This window comes from Aristolochia californica, unplaced genomic scaffold (assembly GCF_029961685.1).
Source record: "Aristolochia californica isolate CCGP_79_NKW_82.1479 unplaced genomic scaffold, dmAriCali1.0.hap1 SCAF_14, whole genome shotgun sequence".
Lineage (NCBI taxonomy): Eukaryota > Viridiplantae > Streptophyta > Magnoliopsida > Piperales > Aristolochiaceae > Aristolochia > Aristolochia californica.
Window position 1 is genome coordinate 4985990 of NW_027181815.1, and position 19061 is coordinate 5005050.

Below are 19061 nucleotides of genomic sequence, written 5' to 3' on the forward strand. Positions count from 1 at the left end.
AAACTCATCTCCCCCTCTGATATGCGAATGGTCTCCCGGAATTGGGTTCTTACCAGTGCTCAGACCAGTCTCCATGCTATCCATCCTTCCTTTCAAGGTTTCCAAACTGAGAGTGAATTCTCCTCCAATGCAGTAAATTTTTTGCCAATAGTCAGACCATTCTCTATGCTATCCATCTTTCCCTTCAAGGTCTCCATATCGATATCAATTTTTGAGAACCTCTCTAGGACAATATCAAATTTTCTTTCAAGCAATTCAAAATATTCATTGGTGTTTCTCTCTGTCGGGTTAACCTGGCTCTGATACCAAGTTGTTATGGTCCCTAGCCATGGATCTAGTAACTCGGCGAGTTGAATATGAATCCAACACTATTTGAGGGTTTCTTATCACAATTTTGTGAAAAGAACGCTCTTATACTTCTCCTTTCACGTTAGGATTGAAAAGGAGTTCTTATCACATTTTTGTGAAAAGAACTCTCTTATACTTCTCCTTTCACGTTAGGATTGAAAGGAGTTTCCTTTTCTTAATTATGAACGAACCCCGCTAGTCAAGGAAGCTCCTTGAGGCCCCAACGTGGAACCCCCTTTCTTATGGCTCACGTCAAGGTTGGGTTTCCAATTTCATGCATCATTGGTTTCTTACGTAAAAGAGAAACATAAATCTAATCTCAATGCTTAGAATAAGATTAGCAAATACCTTTGGACGTCAACACCCAACCAGCATTAAGAACTCGTCCTCCTTCCTGGGTAGACTCACGTCAAGACCTCTCCTTTTCTAAAATTTTCGTGAAGAGGTAGTCTCTCCCTTGCAGCTCGGAAGAGAAGGGTGGTTCCTCTTCCTTTTCCTTCCAAGATCTCCTCAAAGACTCCCCAATGGATGCAGCAAACCACCAAGAGAGTTCACGCCAATAACCCTAGAATAGGGAGCCTAGAAAGAACCTAAATTACCCTAGTTATATGCTAATTTTGAACTTGCTTTATTTCTCCATCCTTACCCCTTAAATAGGGTAATTAACATCAACATAGGTTAGGGTTATAAAACCCAGTTCTAACCCTACCTTTAAGTCTTATTAAAAATCAATAAAATTCGAAATTAAAAGCAACATAAATAATAAAAGTAAAGTAGATGACTCAGTGTTATTGAGTCCATAACATTATTTCTCACATACAACCAAGTAATTGTAGCAAACAACATTTTATACAATGTCTTTTTTTTGCTTGAATTTTATTAAATCTTATGTAATATTGAATTGTCACACTCGTTATTATTATTTTAGTAATTCTACTCTACATTTATTGGAAAAGGGTGGCTAATTATTTTATAAAGATAATGAATAAAAGTTTAGTCTATTTACTTGCATATTGTTTATTAAATGAAGTAAAGGTTAGTTCGTATCTAACTACATGATTACATGAATAAAAGAAGGAATAAATTTATTGTCAGTATGATGGTTTACCTGCCATTTATTTAATACTAAGTGTTCACAGTCCTCTAGCAAAATGGAACCTTAGGCGATTGGTAAAAGTGATATTGGGTTCTTGAAGTGTGTCGTTACAAGGGACCAAACCCGGGATGGGATATACCAATATACCAATCTCTCTTTCTTTAATTCTATGCCATTGGTAAGCCCCTTAGAATTTAAGGTCATGTTAGTAGACTCTGAGGGAAAGTGAAAGTGAATACGGCTTCATTTCTCACTTTCCCAAAATCGTTAGTGCTTGTCTAAGGAGGAAAGTAAAAGTGAAGGACCTTTAATTCACTTTCACCAACTCCCTTGTAAAACGGGTGAAGTTCAAATCCGAGGGTTCACCTTTTGAATTCACTTTCACTTGCTCTCACTCAACGCTTTTTGCATCCCTCTCTTTTAATGCTCTCTCTTGTTGCTCCTCGGCCTCGTCCTCGTCCTCACCCTCGACCTCGCCGTTGCTCCCCTCCCTCTTGCTCAACCTCCGCTACTTGGCTTTGACCTTGTCGTTGCTCTCATACGACCTCTTGCCATTGTTTAGCCTCACCCTCCCTTGCTTCTGTGCTACTTCCCTCTCGCTAACCACTCTCTCAAAACTGAATCCTGTGATGGATAATTTTTTTTTGTAACTAATTTATTAATTTATACTACATTAGAAACTATCTTGTTTTATTAATAAAATATCATATTTTTTTTAATTATAGTCATGATTTTAATATTATATTAAATCACTAATTTAAGAGTGATAATTAAGATATTATAAAAGAAAGAACTTGATAAGTATCTAGATATTATAGAAATAAATATTTTTTAAATATTCTATATTTTTATAATTAATTAAATTTATAATCGTATATAACTTTCAATTATTGTATTAATTTAGACTAAACTAAAATGTATCTTATTTTATTAATAAAATAACCTATTTTAATTAAGAGTATTAATTAAGATATTGTATTATATTATATTACTACTTTAAGAGTATTAATTAAGATATTGTAAAAGTCAGAATTTCTAAACATTATAAAAGTAACCTTGTTTGTTTATGTATATTATTTTGTATATTTAATTAAATTAATATTTTTTAAAATTATTTAGTTTATTTTTTAAATAAAATTATATTAATAAAGTTAATTCTATTACAATATTTTATGAATAAACTCGTTCTCTAGTTTTCACTATATTTTTCATTGTGCACACGAACATAAAAAATATATTTTACAGTGCACACACTAACACGAAAAAATAATTCACTTTCACTTCCACTACACCTCTAAATAGTCAAACTATCCATTATCGATAAACCCAAACTCAGTCTCATATAGTGAGATTCAGCAAAAGAGTCTTTTTCTTTTTGGCTACATAATAAACAATAATTAGAAGGAAACATATTTCCCGGCCACAAGAGCCAAGCATTTATAAATTTTAACAACCAACGGTATATTAATTAAATATGTAATTAATTGCCTTAATTGTCCAATAAAAAGAAGCGAAAAGACAAACACTCGATTCATCTTGTATTGGTATAATTAATTATTATTATTATTATTTTGGGTGCAAAAATCGCGTTTTGTATTAACTACTAACTGGCAAATAAGCCAAGGCATATGAAATAGGAAGATCTCAGGCTTGCTTTACTGAAAAAACACACGAAGGCGGCTTTCTTTGACGGTGTGCCCGAGTCCACAGTGGGACCCACCGGCTACTTTTGATAGTTGGCTCGTAGTCCCGTGAGAATCTTGGTGGGCCCTTGTTGCGTCTTTGCTGTAACTTCAGGCGGCCCGACAAATGAGATTATAGTCCTAATCCTATTGGCTATACCGTACCGCATATTTCGGAGTTTTTTTAAATTTTTTTTAATTATTCATTAAAATAATTGGAGCTATGGAGGTAATTCACGTATTTATTTTCATTATTTTTCTGAAAGCTACTCTTTGTTTAATATTTTGGACGCATGCCTGTGATCTTTTAATGGAACAAATGAATGCGGATTCCGGTTTCAAAAGCTTTCCGCCCAACAGCTCTGAATACCGGCCCTGACCTGACGGGACGACTGCCTTAGGGGTTTGATTACGAACCGGGTAGTTATCCTCTCACCTTAACCGAACCGGACACAAAATGTATAGACATGGGTTAAAATTAATCTTCTAATAAGGGTGCATGAGTTTCATTCAAAGAACAGTTACTGCTTCTTGTTCACTTTTAATATCTCTGTTTTAGCAAATATTAACCTTCTTGACTCTACCGTCATACTCCCTAGTTTGGGTTTATGCGTCGGTTCAAGTTGAGATCCGGGTCGGGTTGGAAACATCCCACTTGTCAGGGAGTAATTTCCTTTTGAAGTCCAAAAATCCACGTGTCATACAAAAAGGACTCGAGCAAAGAATTTGGCGATGGTTCTCAGTTAGACGCTTTCTTATGGTAGCGCTGAGCGAGAAAATGCCAGCACCCGAGCGGAAAAAGGGTGACAGAGAACAGAGGCTCCCAAAGAGAAAGGTCTGCGGACCTCAGAATCCAGATTAGAAGTACCTCTTCCACCCGATTCTTCCTTGTCGGGATTTAGGGCTTCTATTCTTCTCTGGAGAGCAAGGTTCGTGCTTCTCTTTAGTTTGAATCTTGATTTGCACCCACATTTTTTATTTTTTATTTCTTTACTTTTCTTATTTATTCCATCTGATATTGAATTCAGTCATGGTGATGCCTTTGGTCTTTCTTAGATTTACCTTCTTAGGCTGGTGATGCCGTTGAAGAGCCTTATTTCACGTGATCGATTCTAGCAAATTAACTTTTGGGGTTTCTAAGGATGTTGGTTATTCTTTGACTGTTGTAGGGTTTTTTATGGCATGGCAAATTGCCATAGCAGCTACCCAAAGGAAAATAGCTGCAGTTCAATGAAACTAGGAATGGGTAGTAGTATTTGACTTCACCGGATTGACACTTACCTAGAGACGACACAGTGTATGCCTTGTTCCTTCTCTTTACCTACATGACCAAGAGCTATGAGTCACCAGTAGTTGATCGTCTTACTCAGTTTTCTAGGGACATAAAAAATATCTTTCCAAAGCATATTTCACTCCCTCTTCTACTGTAGGCTACTATTTTGATTCTCTTAGACAAAGTTTTGATATTTTTAACATTTGATTTTTCGCTTGCACTGTGTTAAAAAACCTGAACGGCAATTTCAAAAGAGTAGGCACCACAGGACGCCTCTCCATGCCACTCCTAATTGAAAAATGTACAAGGATTAATGCGGTTAACAAATTCAGATGTGTTTATTAACGTGTTCCCATTGCTTCTGACTAATTAAAATGGTATGGACGCAAATATTTCAAATCCTCTGAGATATTGAAGCAATTGGTAATCTTAACACTTAAAAGTATGGTAAAACATTTTAGTGCTATCTCCTGTCATTTTTATTGAAATGGATGTCAAATTAGGGGAAATCATACGTACTAAAGAAGTGCCAAGATGGTCTTAAAATGTGGTCAAGGAGCAATATGAATGATACCTACCTGAATTTTACTTTATGAAGTTAAATTTGTCGTTATGTGAAAATCTTTTAAAGCCAAACTAGGTTTCTATGTTATTCCAGGCAGATTTGGTGAGTGGATAGGCAGTGCCTTTTCTGTTGTCTTTTTAAAGTGAAAATACGTGCTCACTTCATGCAACAATGGTGCGCTTCGTCGGTCCATGATTGGATATGGACTCTTGTAGAAATGTAGCTGTGCATGAAACACTGATCCACAGCCCGAAGTTTCACTTCGAGAAACTGTTCCATCCAATCTGTTGATATTTATTGAATCTGGATCAGCGATTGTTCTATTTCAAGTGAAAACTGTTCGCCGTCTCACATTCCCTGGTTTATTGGAGGTCAAGCTATTCAGGATTAAGATTTGAAAGTATCAATGTATGTTTATGTTGATTACTTGGGTTATGAAGCAGACTTTATGTTGGATCAGTTGTTGTTGTTGTTTGGAGTAATCAAATGTAAAAATCTTTCTTAGCCGTACTTAATCGGAAATTTTTTGTTTTTTGCTTAAATTGTTTATTTAAGTTATGAAGGAGATTTTACATTGGATCAGTTGTTATTGTTGCTTGAAGTAACCAAATGTGAAAATCATTTATAGGCATACTTTATGCAAAATTTTCTTCTATTTCCTGCCTTCCCTTTAATAGTTGTACTTTCATACTAATTGAATAGTCGCATGTTATTATAGATTTTGGGGCTGGCCTCCCTCCTCCTTTTTTTCTAATCAAGTTCGGTGTTAATGAAAAGCTAATCACCATTTTGAAAAGTTGTATATATTGTCAAATGTCATCACATTATGATGGATATGACCTCCATATTACAGAGCATGTGACTTGCATCTACACTTTAATTGTTGTTTTGATATTTGAATTTTCCTTAAGAGTTGTATACTTAATATGTGAATATTCTACGTAATTGCATGCAGGAGCTTCTTGGTTTGTGAAGCTGCTGAGGTATATAGATCCAATGGAACCAGACACATTTAAAGATGTTGTACCCCATTTTGGTTCCGAACAGTTGGAGCAAGGTAAATTGTATGCCAGTTGGGAAGACATCACTTGTCCCATTTGTTTGGATTCCCCACACAATTGTGTTCTCCTCCAATGCTCCTCATATGAAAAAGGATGTCGGGCCTTCATGTGTAACACAGGTCACATGCATTCAAACTGTTTAGATAGATTTAAAACTGCAAATGGGATGTCCACTGGTTCAGATATTCCTACCACATCCGATACCAAAGTACAACCGACATGCCCATTATGCAGAGGGGAAGTCACTGGATGGATAGTAATTGAAGAAGCTCGAGCATACTTAAATGCAAAAAAAAGGTTTTGTCAAGGAGAAAACTGCATCTATGTTGGAACCTATTCTGAGCTTGAAAAACATGCCAAGCTAAAACATCCTAATGCCCGCCCTTCAGAAGTTGATCCAGCACGACAACTTGACTGGGAAAATTTTCAGCAGTCCTCTGAAATCATTGATGTTTTGAGCACTATACATTCAGAAGTGCCACGTGGTGTTGTCTTAGGTGATTATGTCATTGAATACGGGGATGCAGATACTGGAGATGAATACGAAGATTTCCCTGGGGATGAAGGGAATTGGTGGACCTCCTGTATTTTGTATCAAGTCTTTGACACACTTAGAACATCAAGAAACCGGCGAAGGTCAAGAGTCAGTGAAGCAAGAAGAGGGCATCAGCGTTCAAGTTATGATGCCTCAAATTCTGATGATGGTTCTTTGGGGTCTTTAGATATTGTAGAGTATAGGATAGATGAAACTGATGATGAGTATATCAGTAGAAGTACTGTTCGACAGGGAAGTTCTAGTCAGCGAAGGTAATGTAAAAATCTTTGATTCTTTAATCTATCACCTGTGGCCCGATCTTACCAGGATATATGCTTAGCATTAGCCAGTTTGGTGGAATGAGCATTGCCTGTCTTTTTGTTCTAAAATAAGAAAGGCAATGTTTTCCTTTCTAACTTTCTATGATATTTATTATGACCAAGAAACTCAAAAAGCTGCCGAGCTGAAGTGCTCCTGTCTTTTGAGGAATTCGTTTACATTTAATTTGAAATTGAAATTGGAAGGCTAGTCTGTTACTTACATTACAGCAATCCTATTTACTTGTTTGATTGTGTTCTGTTATTGCATATTGCAGTTCATGGAGGCGTCGTTCTCGTTTTTATGACAGTCAGGTATATATTTTCTGGAAGAATTTATTCATCAGTATTACTTTTTTGGGGATGGGGTTTGAGAGCTATATGAAATACACAAGACACGCCAACCTTGTATGGGCCACCCGAAGTCTGATGGTCATGAGTTGGAACTTAGGCAGCAGACAGGTGTTATAGACTTCAGGTTGCAGATATGGACATTATAGTCCTTTCAGAGCTAGAAATTTAATGCAAGGAATATCATGGTTTTCTGTTGACTACTAAGGAAGCAGTAACTTGGCTCCTGATGTCTTTTTGTAGCCATACATTTTCTTGGTCATGATTTCAGTTGAAACTTGAGAATCCATGTCATCATCTGGTGAAATAGTATTCATCTGGCATTTTTTTTATTCATTTATGTGATGTTAAGAGCTTGATGAGCAACACAAACTTGTAAAGAAAAATGACGGGATTTTGCTGTGTACTATGGAACAGGAACATTGAACAGTAAAATCGGGAACATGCAAAGCACAAGTTTTGGGCCATCCATCGAGGACTGAAAAAACTTGTGGGAAATTCAATGAAAGCCCAAGAACACGAGTAATCTGTTCAAACAGGTGTCCATCTATTGGAAATTCAACTGGTTGGTCTTCTGTGTCAACAGGAACTTGCTCGGCCTGCGAGACTCAGTACTCCAGTCCGATACTGGTAGATTGTGTAATTATCTGGTTGCTTTATTTGAGTTCTGTAGGTTCCATAGAGGTGTTTATGGACTTCTTTTGCCCATGGGACCTGTTGAATTCCAATAAACTGGCCGAGTATTTCATGTTTTGAGTGTGCGGTTAGATTGTTATTTATTGATGTGGAAAGGAGCTACCCAGATTTAATTCGTTCCCAACTTTACCTGTGCAATAGACTCTCTCCCACCGGTATCAATAATCCTGCAATTCGCTGGTCATGCTGTTAGATTTTGATTTCTGTAGTGCATGTTGCTAGTAAGATTCTTTCTGTTTTGGCGTATACGGATTTTAAAGTTATTTTGCAATAAGATCCTAACCTTTGAGAAAATTGTCCCTGATCCACCTACGTGTTTTGGACTGAATTCCGTTCCCAATAGGATGAAGTGTGAGGCTGACATGTTTTCATTCAGAACAACTTAGGAATTTAGCCATATAAATCATGTCAATGTCCACTTCTTTTTAACGCAATATCCACATTTTTGAGCGGATCGACCAGAAAATTTGGATTTTAATTATTTTTAATAATATAATTTGTGTATTTTAATATAATATATTCATCTTTTCAAGGAAATATTAACAGTATCACTAATTTTAATATTCTATCATGGAGGGTAGAAAATAGAAATACAACAAAGTAGTGGTCATATTTGAAATTAGATCTAGATATTACTCACAAACGAGGGAAAAACATATAAAATAAACTAGAAATGAAATGGCGGGAACGACCCAATTTATCGATAAAATTCAGTCCTTTTGCCACCATTTCAGATCTTCATCGAGCAAGCATTGGCGTGAAAACGTTTTGCTTCTTCATCGTTTGTCTTCCTCGTCAGGTCGTGGATATTTCGTTTTGAAAGAGAGCTTCTCAAGAACGAGGGAACGAATATGACAGCGCATCGCTCGTCTCTGGTGGAGGATATATGCCGACGCAGGCAACTCAGACTACTGATTCTGGCTTTTCTCCGGCCAAAGTAAAACACTCCTTCCCTTCTGATCATTCTAATTTTTCCTTTTTTATTTCATTCGAAACTCATTATTTCATGTTTTACTCGATTGTGGTAGAATCGGGAGAACCAGGCCTTGTTGTCGCTAACGGTTAAGCAAATCAGCGAAGCCCATGAAACGAGCGACGACAAATCCAATTTTGTTATTGACGGTGTCGACGTGAATAGTGTAAGACCTTTGAGAGCTCGTAATCTACTTTCATCGGCCGTTTTTTTAGTCCATGCCTCTACTTAAAATGGTTATTATCCGTTATGTTTTTTTTTTTTTTTTGACCTTCAATGTGGTGTTTCAGTGGCTAGATCTTCTTGTGATTAGTTGACTTGCGGGACATTCGTCTTCTTCTCGCTATTGTTTCTATTTATGTGGATTATAGTTTATGTTCGTCATGACACTTTTCTTTACAGATTGCCCTTGTTGGAATGGTAACTGGCAAGCTGGAAAAGGTCGCTGACGTATCATTCCATCTCGATGACGGTACTGGGCGTATCGAAGTTCATAGATGGTAAGTCCTTAAGTGGAAGGAAGTAGGTCGTTGATGTTACTGTGTGGTTATCATTGTCATTTGTGCAGCTGCGGTTGTGGTTACTATGGTTGTTGTTGTTGTTGTTGTTATTATTGTTATTATTATTATTGTTGTTGTTATTATCATTATAAATTTGGTTGCAATAGTGATATCCAGATTTATTGTTCTTAGTTTATCTTCTTAAAGGTTTTGTCCATGTATATTTTCAATTTGAACTAAAATTTGTCTTTGATGGATTTCTACGGTGGTTGATGCTGTGGAGTCAAATGCAATGGCCGTTCAGTAAGTTTAGACTATTTCTTTCTTATCTATTTGTTATTATTGTTTTAATTGTCTTTGTTTCATCATCTTCTCTGGTCTATACACTTTTACTTGGTAAAATGTTAAATAGATTTGATATTAGCTTCTTTCCTCTCTTAGTACTTCATCTTAAATTTATTATTATTATTATTATCTCTTTTCCAGGTTTGCTGCATTATTTATCTATATTTTGGCCTCAGCCTTTTTTCTTGTTGGTTCAATATGTTTTATATTTATGAACTAATAATTTGATAGGATTTCATACTAAACTTTCCCTATGTCATGGTAGGAATGGCACATATGTATGTGTTGACGATCACCGGAAAGTTTTTCAGGGGAAGAAACAAGTCTCTGCTTACTCCTGCAGGTATGCATATTGTAGGTTCCAATTTTCTGCAATTTAGAGTTTTATCTTACTAGCTTTTTTACTTATATTTTTCATTCTTGTGTTTGGTATCTAGTAATGTATTGTTTCTATTATTTTTTTGAGTTGTTGTTATGTAATGGTACTGCTTTTTGTCATGCATTTATTATGATTGATGCTCTTTTACCAGTTTTCCTGTCAACTCCTTATGACAGAGATTTACCCCAACTTGTTTTTTAAATTTTTTATCCTTTGAATCATTTTAGCTAGATTCATGATTCTGTTTCCTGCTTCAGACATGGATTTTTTCTTGCTTAATGTATATGTTTCCTATCAAGAAAAAAAAGGAGCATGGATAGATTGCCTTGTTTTCTATGAGTAAAGGTATATTGGTCCACATTAATGTTAAGATTGTACTTGAGGGATTTAAATGCATGATGGTTGCTTGTACAGGTATAGACTGTCATTAATTGTACAAGTGGGATACAGCATTTAAATGATGATTTGGGAAAAGTTCATCTACTTATTTTTGTTCATTTCTGACATACCTCCAGCATTTTATAGTGGAAGCATTTAGCATTTTCTTCTCATAGAAATGCATTCCAATTGTTTGGCTGTGAAGTGTGATGAATTTACTTTATTTGTTACTTCCAGTCTTAGAGCAAGGGTCATACAACAGTAATATTTCCATTCGATGAAGTGTAAAACCAAAGCTTCCACTAAAAGAACCTTGCTTTCTTATGGTAGAAAAGACATACCAATACTGTATACCTTGGTTTATGCCATTAAGTTGCTATACCCCTTTCTTTGGGAGGTAACAGTTGTTGAGTTTAATAAGTTTTGAGCAACTCATAAATTGCCTTGCATGAAATTTGCTTACAGAAAATTAAAAGCTGATGTTATCACACATATTTCCTTTTTTAGTTCATTTTGTGATATTGGTTATCTTGCTAAATTAGTAAAGTAGTCCTATGTTCCATTCAAACAGTTCCTCTGTAGTGGTGTATATATGTGCATGACTGCCTTCTTGTAAAGGATGATACCGTAACTCTTTGGCTATCCAACTATGGAGAGTTTTGACCTCTTGGTAAAACTTGATAGTACATTCTGATTGTTATCATGTTGTATGGCTACTGTGAAGTTTACAGACTATAAGAAAAAAGAAAAATAACTCAACACCTGTCATGTTTAGCACGTTATGCTATTTTCATTTATCAGGAAAAAGGAAAATTTTAATGTTTATATCCATTTGAGGGACATTTCTTGTATCAGCATTTAGCTGGATCTCAAGAACAAATGTTAGTCTCTCCCCCCCCCCCCCCCCCCCCCCCCCCCCCTCTCTTCACTCTCATCTGCATTGTAGCTGAATAGAATATAATTGTACATTCTATCAATTGCATTAGCTTAGCCATCGGTAGACTACATATATTAATCTGTAATTCAAAAGAATTTATAATTCATAAGAGTGTGACTCTAGGTGACCTTTCTTGCATGGTTTGAGTGTGCTAATTGCATTCAATATAGGCAACTAGTTTGGTCTTCATTAGGTAGGTTGAAAACCTATTATAAATATAAAAACGATTTTTTCATACCTTGGAAAACTTCATATGTTTTTTATTTTGCATTTTAACTCATTTGGTTCCAGTGTATCTGTTGCCATAGCTTGGACGTCCCACTGTGTGACTGCTTTGTTATGTTCTAGATGACTTGTTCGTTCCCGTTATACTTCTCAAAAACTTGTTCATCTTTCACAGGGTTATCCATAAGGGCAACAAAATGGTGAAGGTACTTTCTGGAGAAACTGTTGCCCTTGTTTTATATCACTTATTCTCATGCCACTAATCTACTTGTTGTGGATTACTTCTTCCATTTGATGGTGCAGGTTGGAAACCCTGCCTCAACTACAGTCCCTACGGAGATAGATACTCCCTACAGGAATGGCCCAGTAGTTTGTCAGTCTGCTGCTTCTACTCAAGTATAGCCTGAATCTTGTTTCTTTTTTTAACCAAAAATGTTTTGCAAGTATTGATATCTGCTGTTGTTTCTTATTGTTCACCGTTTCTAGTTCTCTGCATTTCCAGGCAAGATTAGTTCTGAGACTGAATTGCAGCAAAAGGTGATAGCGGTGTTTGATGCACCTAGAAGCCCGTGAGTTACTCTTGGGAATCTTGATATCTTTTCAAAATGCTCCAATTGCAATGGAATGATATGATGGTTATTTCAATTTTTTCTCAAATGATATAGACTAGTGGAAGTTATTGATTATGCTTTCTGTTATTTGTGGTAATTATGATTTATCTCAGTGATTTATGATCAATGTCCTTGACATTCTTGCCTAATATAGTACAGTAGACTGAGTGCACCTTGGTGCTAACTACAAGTGAAGCATTTGGTCTTACAATATAGGAGATCTGAAGGAGTAATAGATATTGTAGTCTAAGATTCAAATTGATCAATTGGTCATGATATTTTTGAACTTTATCATTGCCTCTCAGCTGATGGTAAGTCTGCTCTTTAATTTGAGAGGCTGTGCACATGCGATTTTGGTTTCGTCCTGCTTTTGTTTTGTGAATAGTATGAAGTCTAAACCACGGCAAGATGGTGCTCACTTCATCAAGTAACATAACATAGAAACAATGCCATGCAGCCAAGATGTTGTCTCTTACTGATCTTTTTTTCAGTTGGGGAATGAAACAGAACTGAAGAAAGTAGGGTACATGTTGACTCTGTTGTAGAGGCTGGGTATTCCCAAGAAGAAAGTCATGTGAGTTTTTCTCACCCTATTTTATGCGAGTGTGCCTGTGTGTGTGTTTATGCATATCTCATATTGCTTTCATTCGATGAGACAGGGAAGCAATTCCATACCATGTTGATGTGGGCAACATCTATTCAACAATCGATGACGACCACTACAAGTCAACAAGCAATGGTTGATATTTCTAAACCTTCCGAGGAAAAGATAAGATTAACTGGTATGCTGCAAAACTGATCTCTGTTCTAGTGACTTTTTCCCTGCTTTTCTGACAGTGAACCAGAAGTGATCTTTTTATTAATTTTAGAGGTTGCCTATGCGAGGACCACTTTGTAGTTATGCATTTGTATATATGCAGTGTTGGCGTCACTTACATGACCTTGCTCAAATACCCTTGTTTTGGTCGTTTTGTTTAGACGTATACAGCATATGCAATGCCAATCGAAGTTGAAAATTAAATAGATTGACCCTATGGTAGCTTACATGCATCTGAACTCTTTTTTTAAGTCTGATGATATCATACACGACTACGAGCCTATGAGTTTTCAGACCATGATTTTCTTAATCTGTTGTCTTCCATTGCGTGCTGGGATTTGGTTGGGCGGCTGAAAACAATGATTTTGGTTACGTAATACCATGCATCAAATTTAAACAGCACTTCTTTAAGGTTGTCCCTTAATTTAATAACGCGATACTCTTTAAGTACAAGAGCTGCAAACACTTGAAATAAGGTGCCGATTATTGTAGGTAACTGGGATAAGCCCAGTACCATGTCATGATTAGCCGCTTTACTAGTAGGTTTGATGAGCCGAGAATCCTGATAGTGTCCATGTTTATAGTTGGCACCTGTCAGTTTGCTTTTATGTGTGTGCGAGAGAATTATTGATTATTTTTGCAGAAGGTTGATACAGATTTGATGCTGGACAAGACCAGGTGGCCCTCTCTTCTATGGGCCGGCGGCAGGTGAACGTAGTAGTTGGCTTCTTTATGTGCTCTGTGATGGGTTAACCATTAAAAAGAACAGGGGGGTTTTGGTAACCTGAACAAGGGCCAAAATAAAATTTCTTAGCAGGATTCTTGCTGTATAAATAAAGGTGCGTTCCCTTGAGCATTTAGTCTAACTTCTGATGTTTAGACTTTGAAGGGCACTTTCTTCTTTACAACGTTTTTCTAAAGGTTTAGGAAGTATTATTTCGGATAAAACAAGATTCATGAGGAATGGTGCTTCCAAGAATGATTTCATTGAAAAAAAGAAGAAAGTGACCGAACTAGAGCTGATACTGGCGAATATCTCAAGCTTTCATGGGGAAAAGACGAATGATCGAGTGGAAATATTGGATCGGTCTTCTTACTTCGGTGGAAGACTGGAAATGGAACAAAAGTGAGTACCAGTTTCAATTTTATTTTAGAGCAGACTGGTGTAATGTTGGAAATGGTGCTTCATTTTATCTTCAGATCAACTCTAATAGGTTCATTTGGCAGGTTAATACACTCAACTACCATTAAACGCTGACAAGAAACGAATAATTGCAAAAGAACCGTCTCTGTAACTTCTGACCATGAGACCTTAATTGAATTTGATTCCTGGAGATTACTAAAACACATTCATTGAAAATTTGGATTATGGGTTGGTGAAATAGTGGGCAGTAGCGAGAAGATCCCGTTTCCAAATTTCGAATCGATTTCTTTGTTTCTTTTTAGGTGGTTTTAATTTGGTTCTGGGCAGGCGAAGAACTAATCACACAACGGGCTCTTATTAGATTAGCTGAAGTCATTGTCTTTTGCTTATAAGTCATATCGCCTGTCCAATACTCTTCTGACTCATAAGCAGTGTCCTTTTATGATGTTGAAAGACGGACAGGGGAGGTGACCTATGAATGCTTCATGTAAGGGGACCCTCAACCCTCTTGCTGTATCTTTAGTTGTCTTTTCCATAATTCAACCTGTGATGCCGGGGTTTTTTTATCAACTCAGTTGCTTCAGTAGAAGAGAGTAAAATCGCTGTTATCGTATAGTATAATCTTCATTGCTTGCTATAGAATCCATAGCCAAGTTTAACAAAAAGAGATGCTTGTTTTTGTTTTGTAAACGACATGAGAGAGGTCAAAAGCCTACCTGTATCAACTACTAAATTCCGAGCAGTATCAGAGATTCAGATGTGAGAGGCCAAGAAGCCATCCTCCTCTCTATTCCTCAAGGGAATATTAAACAAACTAGCTATTCAGATCTCAATGATCTTGCTCCTATCAAGAACATAAATCTGATTTTGATTTTTAAATGGTGCTAACCTCCATTGCTAGTTTATAAATGAGAAATACCAAATAAATCTAGATTCACTGGTATCTCTGCAAATAAAACAGAAGCAAGCCAGAATAGTTAAAAATTGGCTGTGATTTCAAATATTTTGGCTGCAAACAGCGGAGCTAAACTACTCTTTTAACTGTACATCCACGAGTTGGAACTTGTATCAAAAGCTTTAGAGACATACAACGTTCCGCTTGTGTTTTTGGGTTTTCGTTACCATCTCTACTGACTGCTGGCGGAGTTGAGGGGCGAGCTTGATAAAGAACTATCGTATTCCAAATCCTCAAATCCCCGAAATTCATCTTCTTCTTCCTGCTCCGGCATCTTCCATCTCTCTCCGTCAATCCTTCCCTCCTCCAGAATCTCTATCACCTGCATTTGGAGATGAATTAAACAGAAGAAGGTTTTATTGCCTTTCTTGACATTTTTGCATACAATTGCTACAATTGAATAACGTGTGAGTCTTCTTCGAGCTGTCCGATTTGACGGGCGAAAGTGAAAGCCGTAAATTATATGGCTGTGACAGCGAGATGTCGTGGAGTAGTTTTAATGAGTTGAGTGCTGGGTCGACTCAGGTTAGCCAGTTTATGAATAAAATGGGCAAGATCACGTGACCAGCTTTTGGTGTTACGTGACTTCCATCTACCGCTACCTCCGTCAGCCTGAACCACTCCAGTTAGCAATTTCGAAGAGGTTTGCTAAATCAATCATTTAAATAACGCAGTTTTTTCTCCTTTGCGTGGACCACTCAGAGGTCTCGGATTATTCTTTCGCAGGAAATTGTAAAGGATTCTCTCATGTTTTTGTTCAATACTTCGATCCCACGTAAAATCTGCCAGTCTTAATTCTCTTGATCACTTCATAAACAAGACAAGAGAGCATGTCAATTATCTATTTCCCTCAAAATCGGACGAGAAACGGAAAACCATTCTCCTAGATCTTAATTACAAGCTTTATTCAAGTGTTTGATTAGAGAAGGAGAGTAAGGAGGACTATGTACCTCGCTCATGGAGGGTCGCCATGCGGCAGAGGCCCGGATGCAGAGAGAGGCAGCAAAAGCCAGCCTTTTCAGCTGCTCCACATCGTACTCCTTCCCAAGCTTCTCGTCCACCACCAGTTGTCCGTCTTCCTCCAACCGTGATCTCGCCTGTTGAACAAAAAACGAACAGCGGGTCACCACATTTACGGCAACAATTATTTGCAGTTGCTTAAGAACCTTCTCCGGTGCGATTCAAATTACACATTGCGTAAATCATTCTGAAGAGAAATGGATAATCCATGAATTTTAAGAATAAATTTAAAGAGCGATTACCCAGTTGAGCAAGCTCTGATGGGACCCGAAGACAGGTTTCCTGCCGGAGATGATCTCAAGGAGAAATACCCCAAACGCGAAGACGTCTGTTTTTTCGTCTACTATACCGTGCATGAAGTACTCAGGCGCCAAGTACCTGTAAAAATTTCAGCAGGACAGCCAGAATGTGCTGCTTATTTTTTTTATCATGAAGACGAGAAAGAAAAAATAACACATCTACTCTGTAACTTATCCAGATCTGGCTTACCCGAAAGTTCCTTCAATTGGCTTGACAGAATGGTGAGTCCATTGAGACGGAAGCCATTTCGCGAGGCCGAAATCCGAAATCTTTCAAAGACAAGGAAGTAATTAGATAGAACATGGAACTTTTCTTTCCTTCGGAGGTAATTCATGAAATAAATCGGATCCACCTGGGGCTCGAAATCTTCAGTAAGGAGGATGTTAGATGCCTTTATATCTCTGTGTATGATCCGTCTCTGGCAGCCTTTATGCAAGTAATGAAGACCCCGAGCTGAACCCATCGCAATCTTATACCTTATTTTCCAATCTATTGGCGGGGAATTGTCATCTACAGAACGATCCAAATTCTGCTTTAAGGGAACATCTTGAAGCCATGAACGATTATGGATTCATCGAATAAAAAGAGTTTAATATCGGTTGTGTTACCGTGGAGAACAGAGGACACGGAACCTCGCAAAGAGAACTCGAAAATCAAATGAAGGCCGTTGTCTATACAGCAACCGAGCAGGGCAGATACGTTTGGGTGCCGGACGTGGCCTATCGTCCCGAGCTCCGTTAAGAATTCCTTTTCTTTCCTTTCCTCCGTGGAAGCTTTTGCCAGCCGTTTCACTGCTACCACTAGGCTGTCTTTAAGTACTCCCTTATAGACCTCTGCATATCCACCTCTGCCCACCAAGTTATCTGACGAGGGAAATAACTCGAAAAAGTCAAAAAAATTGAGGCATCTCACGAGTGAGGGGAAGAAAAAAAACGGAATTTTGCTTCTTCTTCTTACATACCTGAATCAAAACCATCAGTTGCATCAAAGATCTCCTCGTATGAGAAACATCTCCAAGTGGGTCTAGGGGATGTCTCCTGAACTGGCAAAACATTCAGTGTTTGAGCATTTTCTTTCACAGGCGAGCCACACTCTCCGTTTTCTTCATATGCACCGCGACGGCCGATGGAAGCAGAAAACAGTCGCTTGAAGCTGCTGGTCCGGAGGTATAAATGGTGCATTCTTGTCGAAGCAACTACTATATCCTGCTATCTTGGTTGTTTGACTTTCACGTTGGACCTGGTGAGAAATCAGGTTTAGAGAAGCAACAGACTCTCCAGACAGGGGAAGAGAACAGAGGAAGTGCATGGACTCTGCAAAGAAGTGAAACTTTGTTGTCCGGACAAATGGGTGTTTCTGATGTTCGAAAGAGACGAGAATTGATTGCTCTGTCCGTCTGGGAGTGTGATGGTTTATAAGTTGTCACAGGAGATGGAAGAAGGAAGCCATTCTACTCCATCGCTGATCTTTTTTTTTCTGTTACTCTCACTGACCGGGATGTTGCGTCGGCACTCGGAGAAAACTCTTCCTTTCCTCTGTGTGCAGAGTAGACTCCCTCTTATTTAATGGAGCCTTCAGCAGGTCTCCTGTAGTTTATTAATACAGACAGGAAACCATTTTTAACTTTGGCTGCTTCCTATTCTTCAATTCTTCCCAACAGCCAATTTTCTCTGTTTTGAAAAAGGGGAAAAACAGAGAAAAACATTTTTTAATTAAAAAAAAATCAGTTATTCCGCTTCTTCTTATTTTTTTTAAAATTATTTGTTCTTTGAAGAATTATACGTTCCGACAGCAATAGAAACAGAGACCAGAGAATCCCATTTCTCTTCTTCGCTTCAAAGTAAAAAAAAGAAAACAGCTCAAAGGAACCTTCAACTCACGGTTAACTCCTGAGCGTTACGCTTTCTAAAAGATCGTTTTGCCCGTATAGCTTGGAAAAAATATCACACGAACAGCCAAACTCGACAAACACATCCCACCACTCGTACTTGAATGCATTTCAATCCATGTACTTTGTCGCTGGAATAATAAAGGGCCCTCCCTGTCTTCTCCACCTGCGAGCCCTTATTATTGTCTCGTAAATTTGTCATGGGTTTTTTCAGATAAGTTTATCCACGGGTTTTAAAATATTTGTTTGTATCGATCGGGTTAATCAGTACAGATACTTTCGTATAAGGTTCGAACAGCAACTGTTTCAACAACAGATTTCAAATTCCAACTTCACAAATGAACCATTAAAATTTCCTATGTTAGTTGCGTCCAAGCAAATTAAGATAAGAGTTAGACTCCACCAAACACAAAAAACTACGTTGGGAGATATATCCATGAACACCCCGGGACTTCTACAAGATGGAATTGAAACAACTCAGTTTCCTCCTAGAATAAACAAATAAGAAAGCCAGAAGCGAAGGCTAACGTAGGCTGAGTTTTACTTTTCAATTTATAGAGGTCACTAGGAGTCACCCCCCCCAAATTCAGGTCGACCTTGGGGCTTACATGTAAAGCATCAATTTAACATACTCAATGATCGGTGAACCTAAAGATCAATTTATA

General features: G+C 37.5%; 3 protein-coding genes across 9 annotated transcripts; 2 read left to right on the forward strand and 1 right to left on the reverse strand.

The window, feature by feature from the left end:
* The first annotated feature begins 3872 nt into the window (after positions 1-3872).
* Positions 3873-8074, forward strand: LOC137950458 (uncharacterized). 2 transcript variants are annotated; one of them, XM_068796936.1, is made up of 4 exons: positions 3873-4055; positions 5920-6832; positions 7156-7192; positions 7646-8074. In XM_068796936.1, exons 2-4 carry the CDS (start codon positions 5961-5963, stop codon positions 7652-7654), a joined length of 918 nt encoding a protein of 305 aa, XP_068653037.1. In that variant the 5' UTR covers positions 3873-4055; positions 5920-5960; the 3' UTR covers positions 7655-8074. The 2 variants fall into 2 exon arrangements, with proteins under 2 accessions (XP_068653037.1, XP_068653038.1); XM_068796937.1 differs by lacking the exon at positions 3873-4055 and adding an exon at positions 5174-5372.
* A 633-nt stretch (positions 8075-8707) lies between these two features.
* LOC137950599 (replication protein A 32 kDa subunit B-like) lies at positions 8708-14832 on the forward strand. Of its 5 annotated transcripts, XM_068797157.1 has the most exons (12): positions 8708-8861; positions 8953-9063; positions 9300-9397; positions 10008-10085; positions 11837-11867; positions 11965-12057; positions 12164-12230; positions 12764-12846; positions 12932-13054; positions 13733-13928; positions 14011-14215; positions 14317-14832. In XM_068797157.1, exons 1-7 carry the CDS (start codon positions 8811-8813, stop codon positions 12200-12202), a joined length of 501 nt encoding a protein of 166 aa, XP_068653258.1. In that variant the 5' UTR covers positions 8708-8810; the 3' UTR covers positions 12203-12230; positions 12764-12846; positions 12932-13054; positions 13733-13928; positions 14011-14215; positions 14317-14832. The 5 variants fall into 5 exon arrangements, with proteins under 5 accessions (XP_068653258.1, XP_068653257.1, XP_068653259.1 ...); XM_068797156.1 differs by lacking the exon at positions 14317-14832 and having other exon boundaries at positions 14011-14309; XM_068797158.1 differs by lacking the exon at positions 14317-14832 and having other exon boundaries at positions 14017-14309.
* A 296-nt stretch (positions 14833-15128) lies between these two features.
* Positions 15129-17988, reverse strand: LOC137950505 (probable receptor-like serine/threonine-protein kinase At5g57670). 2 transcript variants are annotated; one of them, XM_068797005.1, is made up of 7 exons: positions 17470-17988; positions 17117-17371; positions 16861-17018; positions 16698-16777; positions 16451-16586; positions 16139-16285; positions 15129-15510 (listed from the first exon to the last, which is right to left on the reverse strand). In XM_068797005.1, the coding sequence occupies exons 1-7, from the start codon at positions 17687-17689 to the stop codon at positions 15361-15363; spliced, it is 1146 nt and encodes a 381-aa protein (XP_068653106.1). In that variant the 5' UTR covers positions 17690-17988; the 3' UTR covers positions 15129-15360. The 2 variants fall into 2 exon arrangements, with proteins under 2 accessions (XP_068653106.1, XP_068653107.1); XM_068797006.1 differs by lacking the exon at positions 15129-15510 and adding an exon at positions 15910-15995.
* Between the last annotated feature and the right edge of the window lie 1073 nt (positions 17989-19061).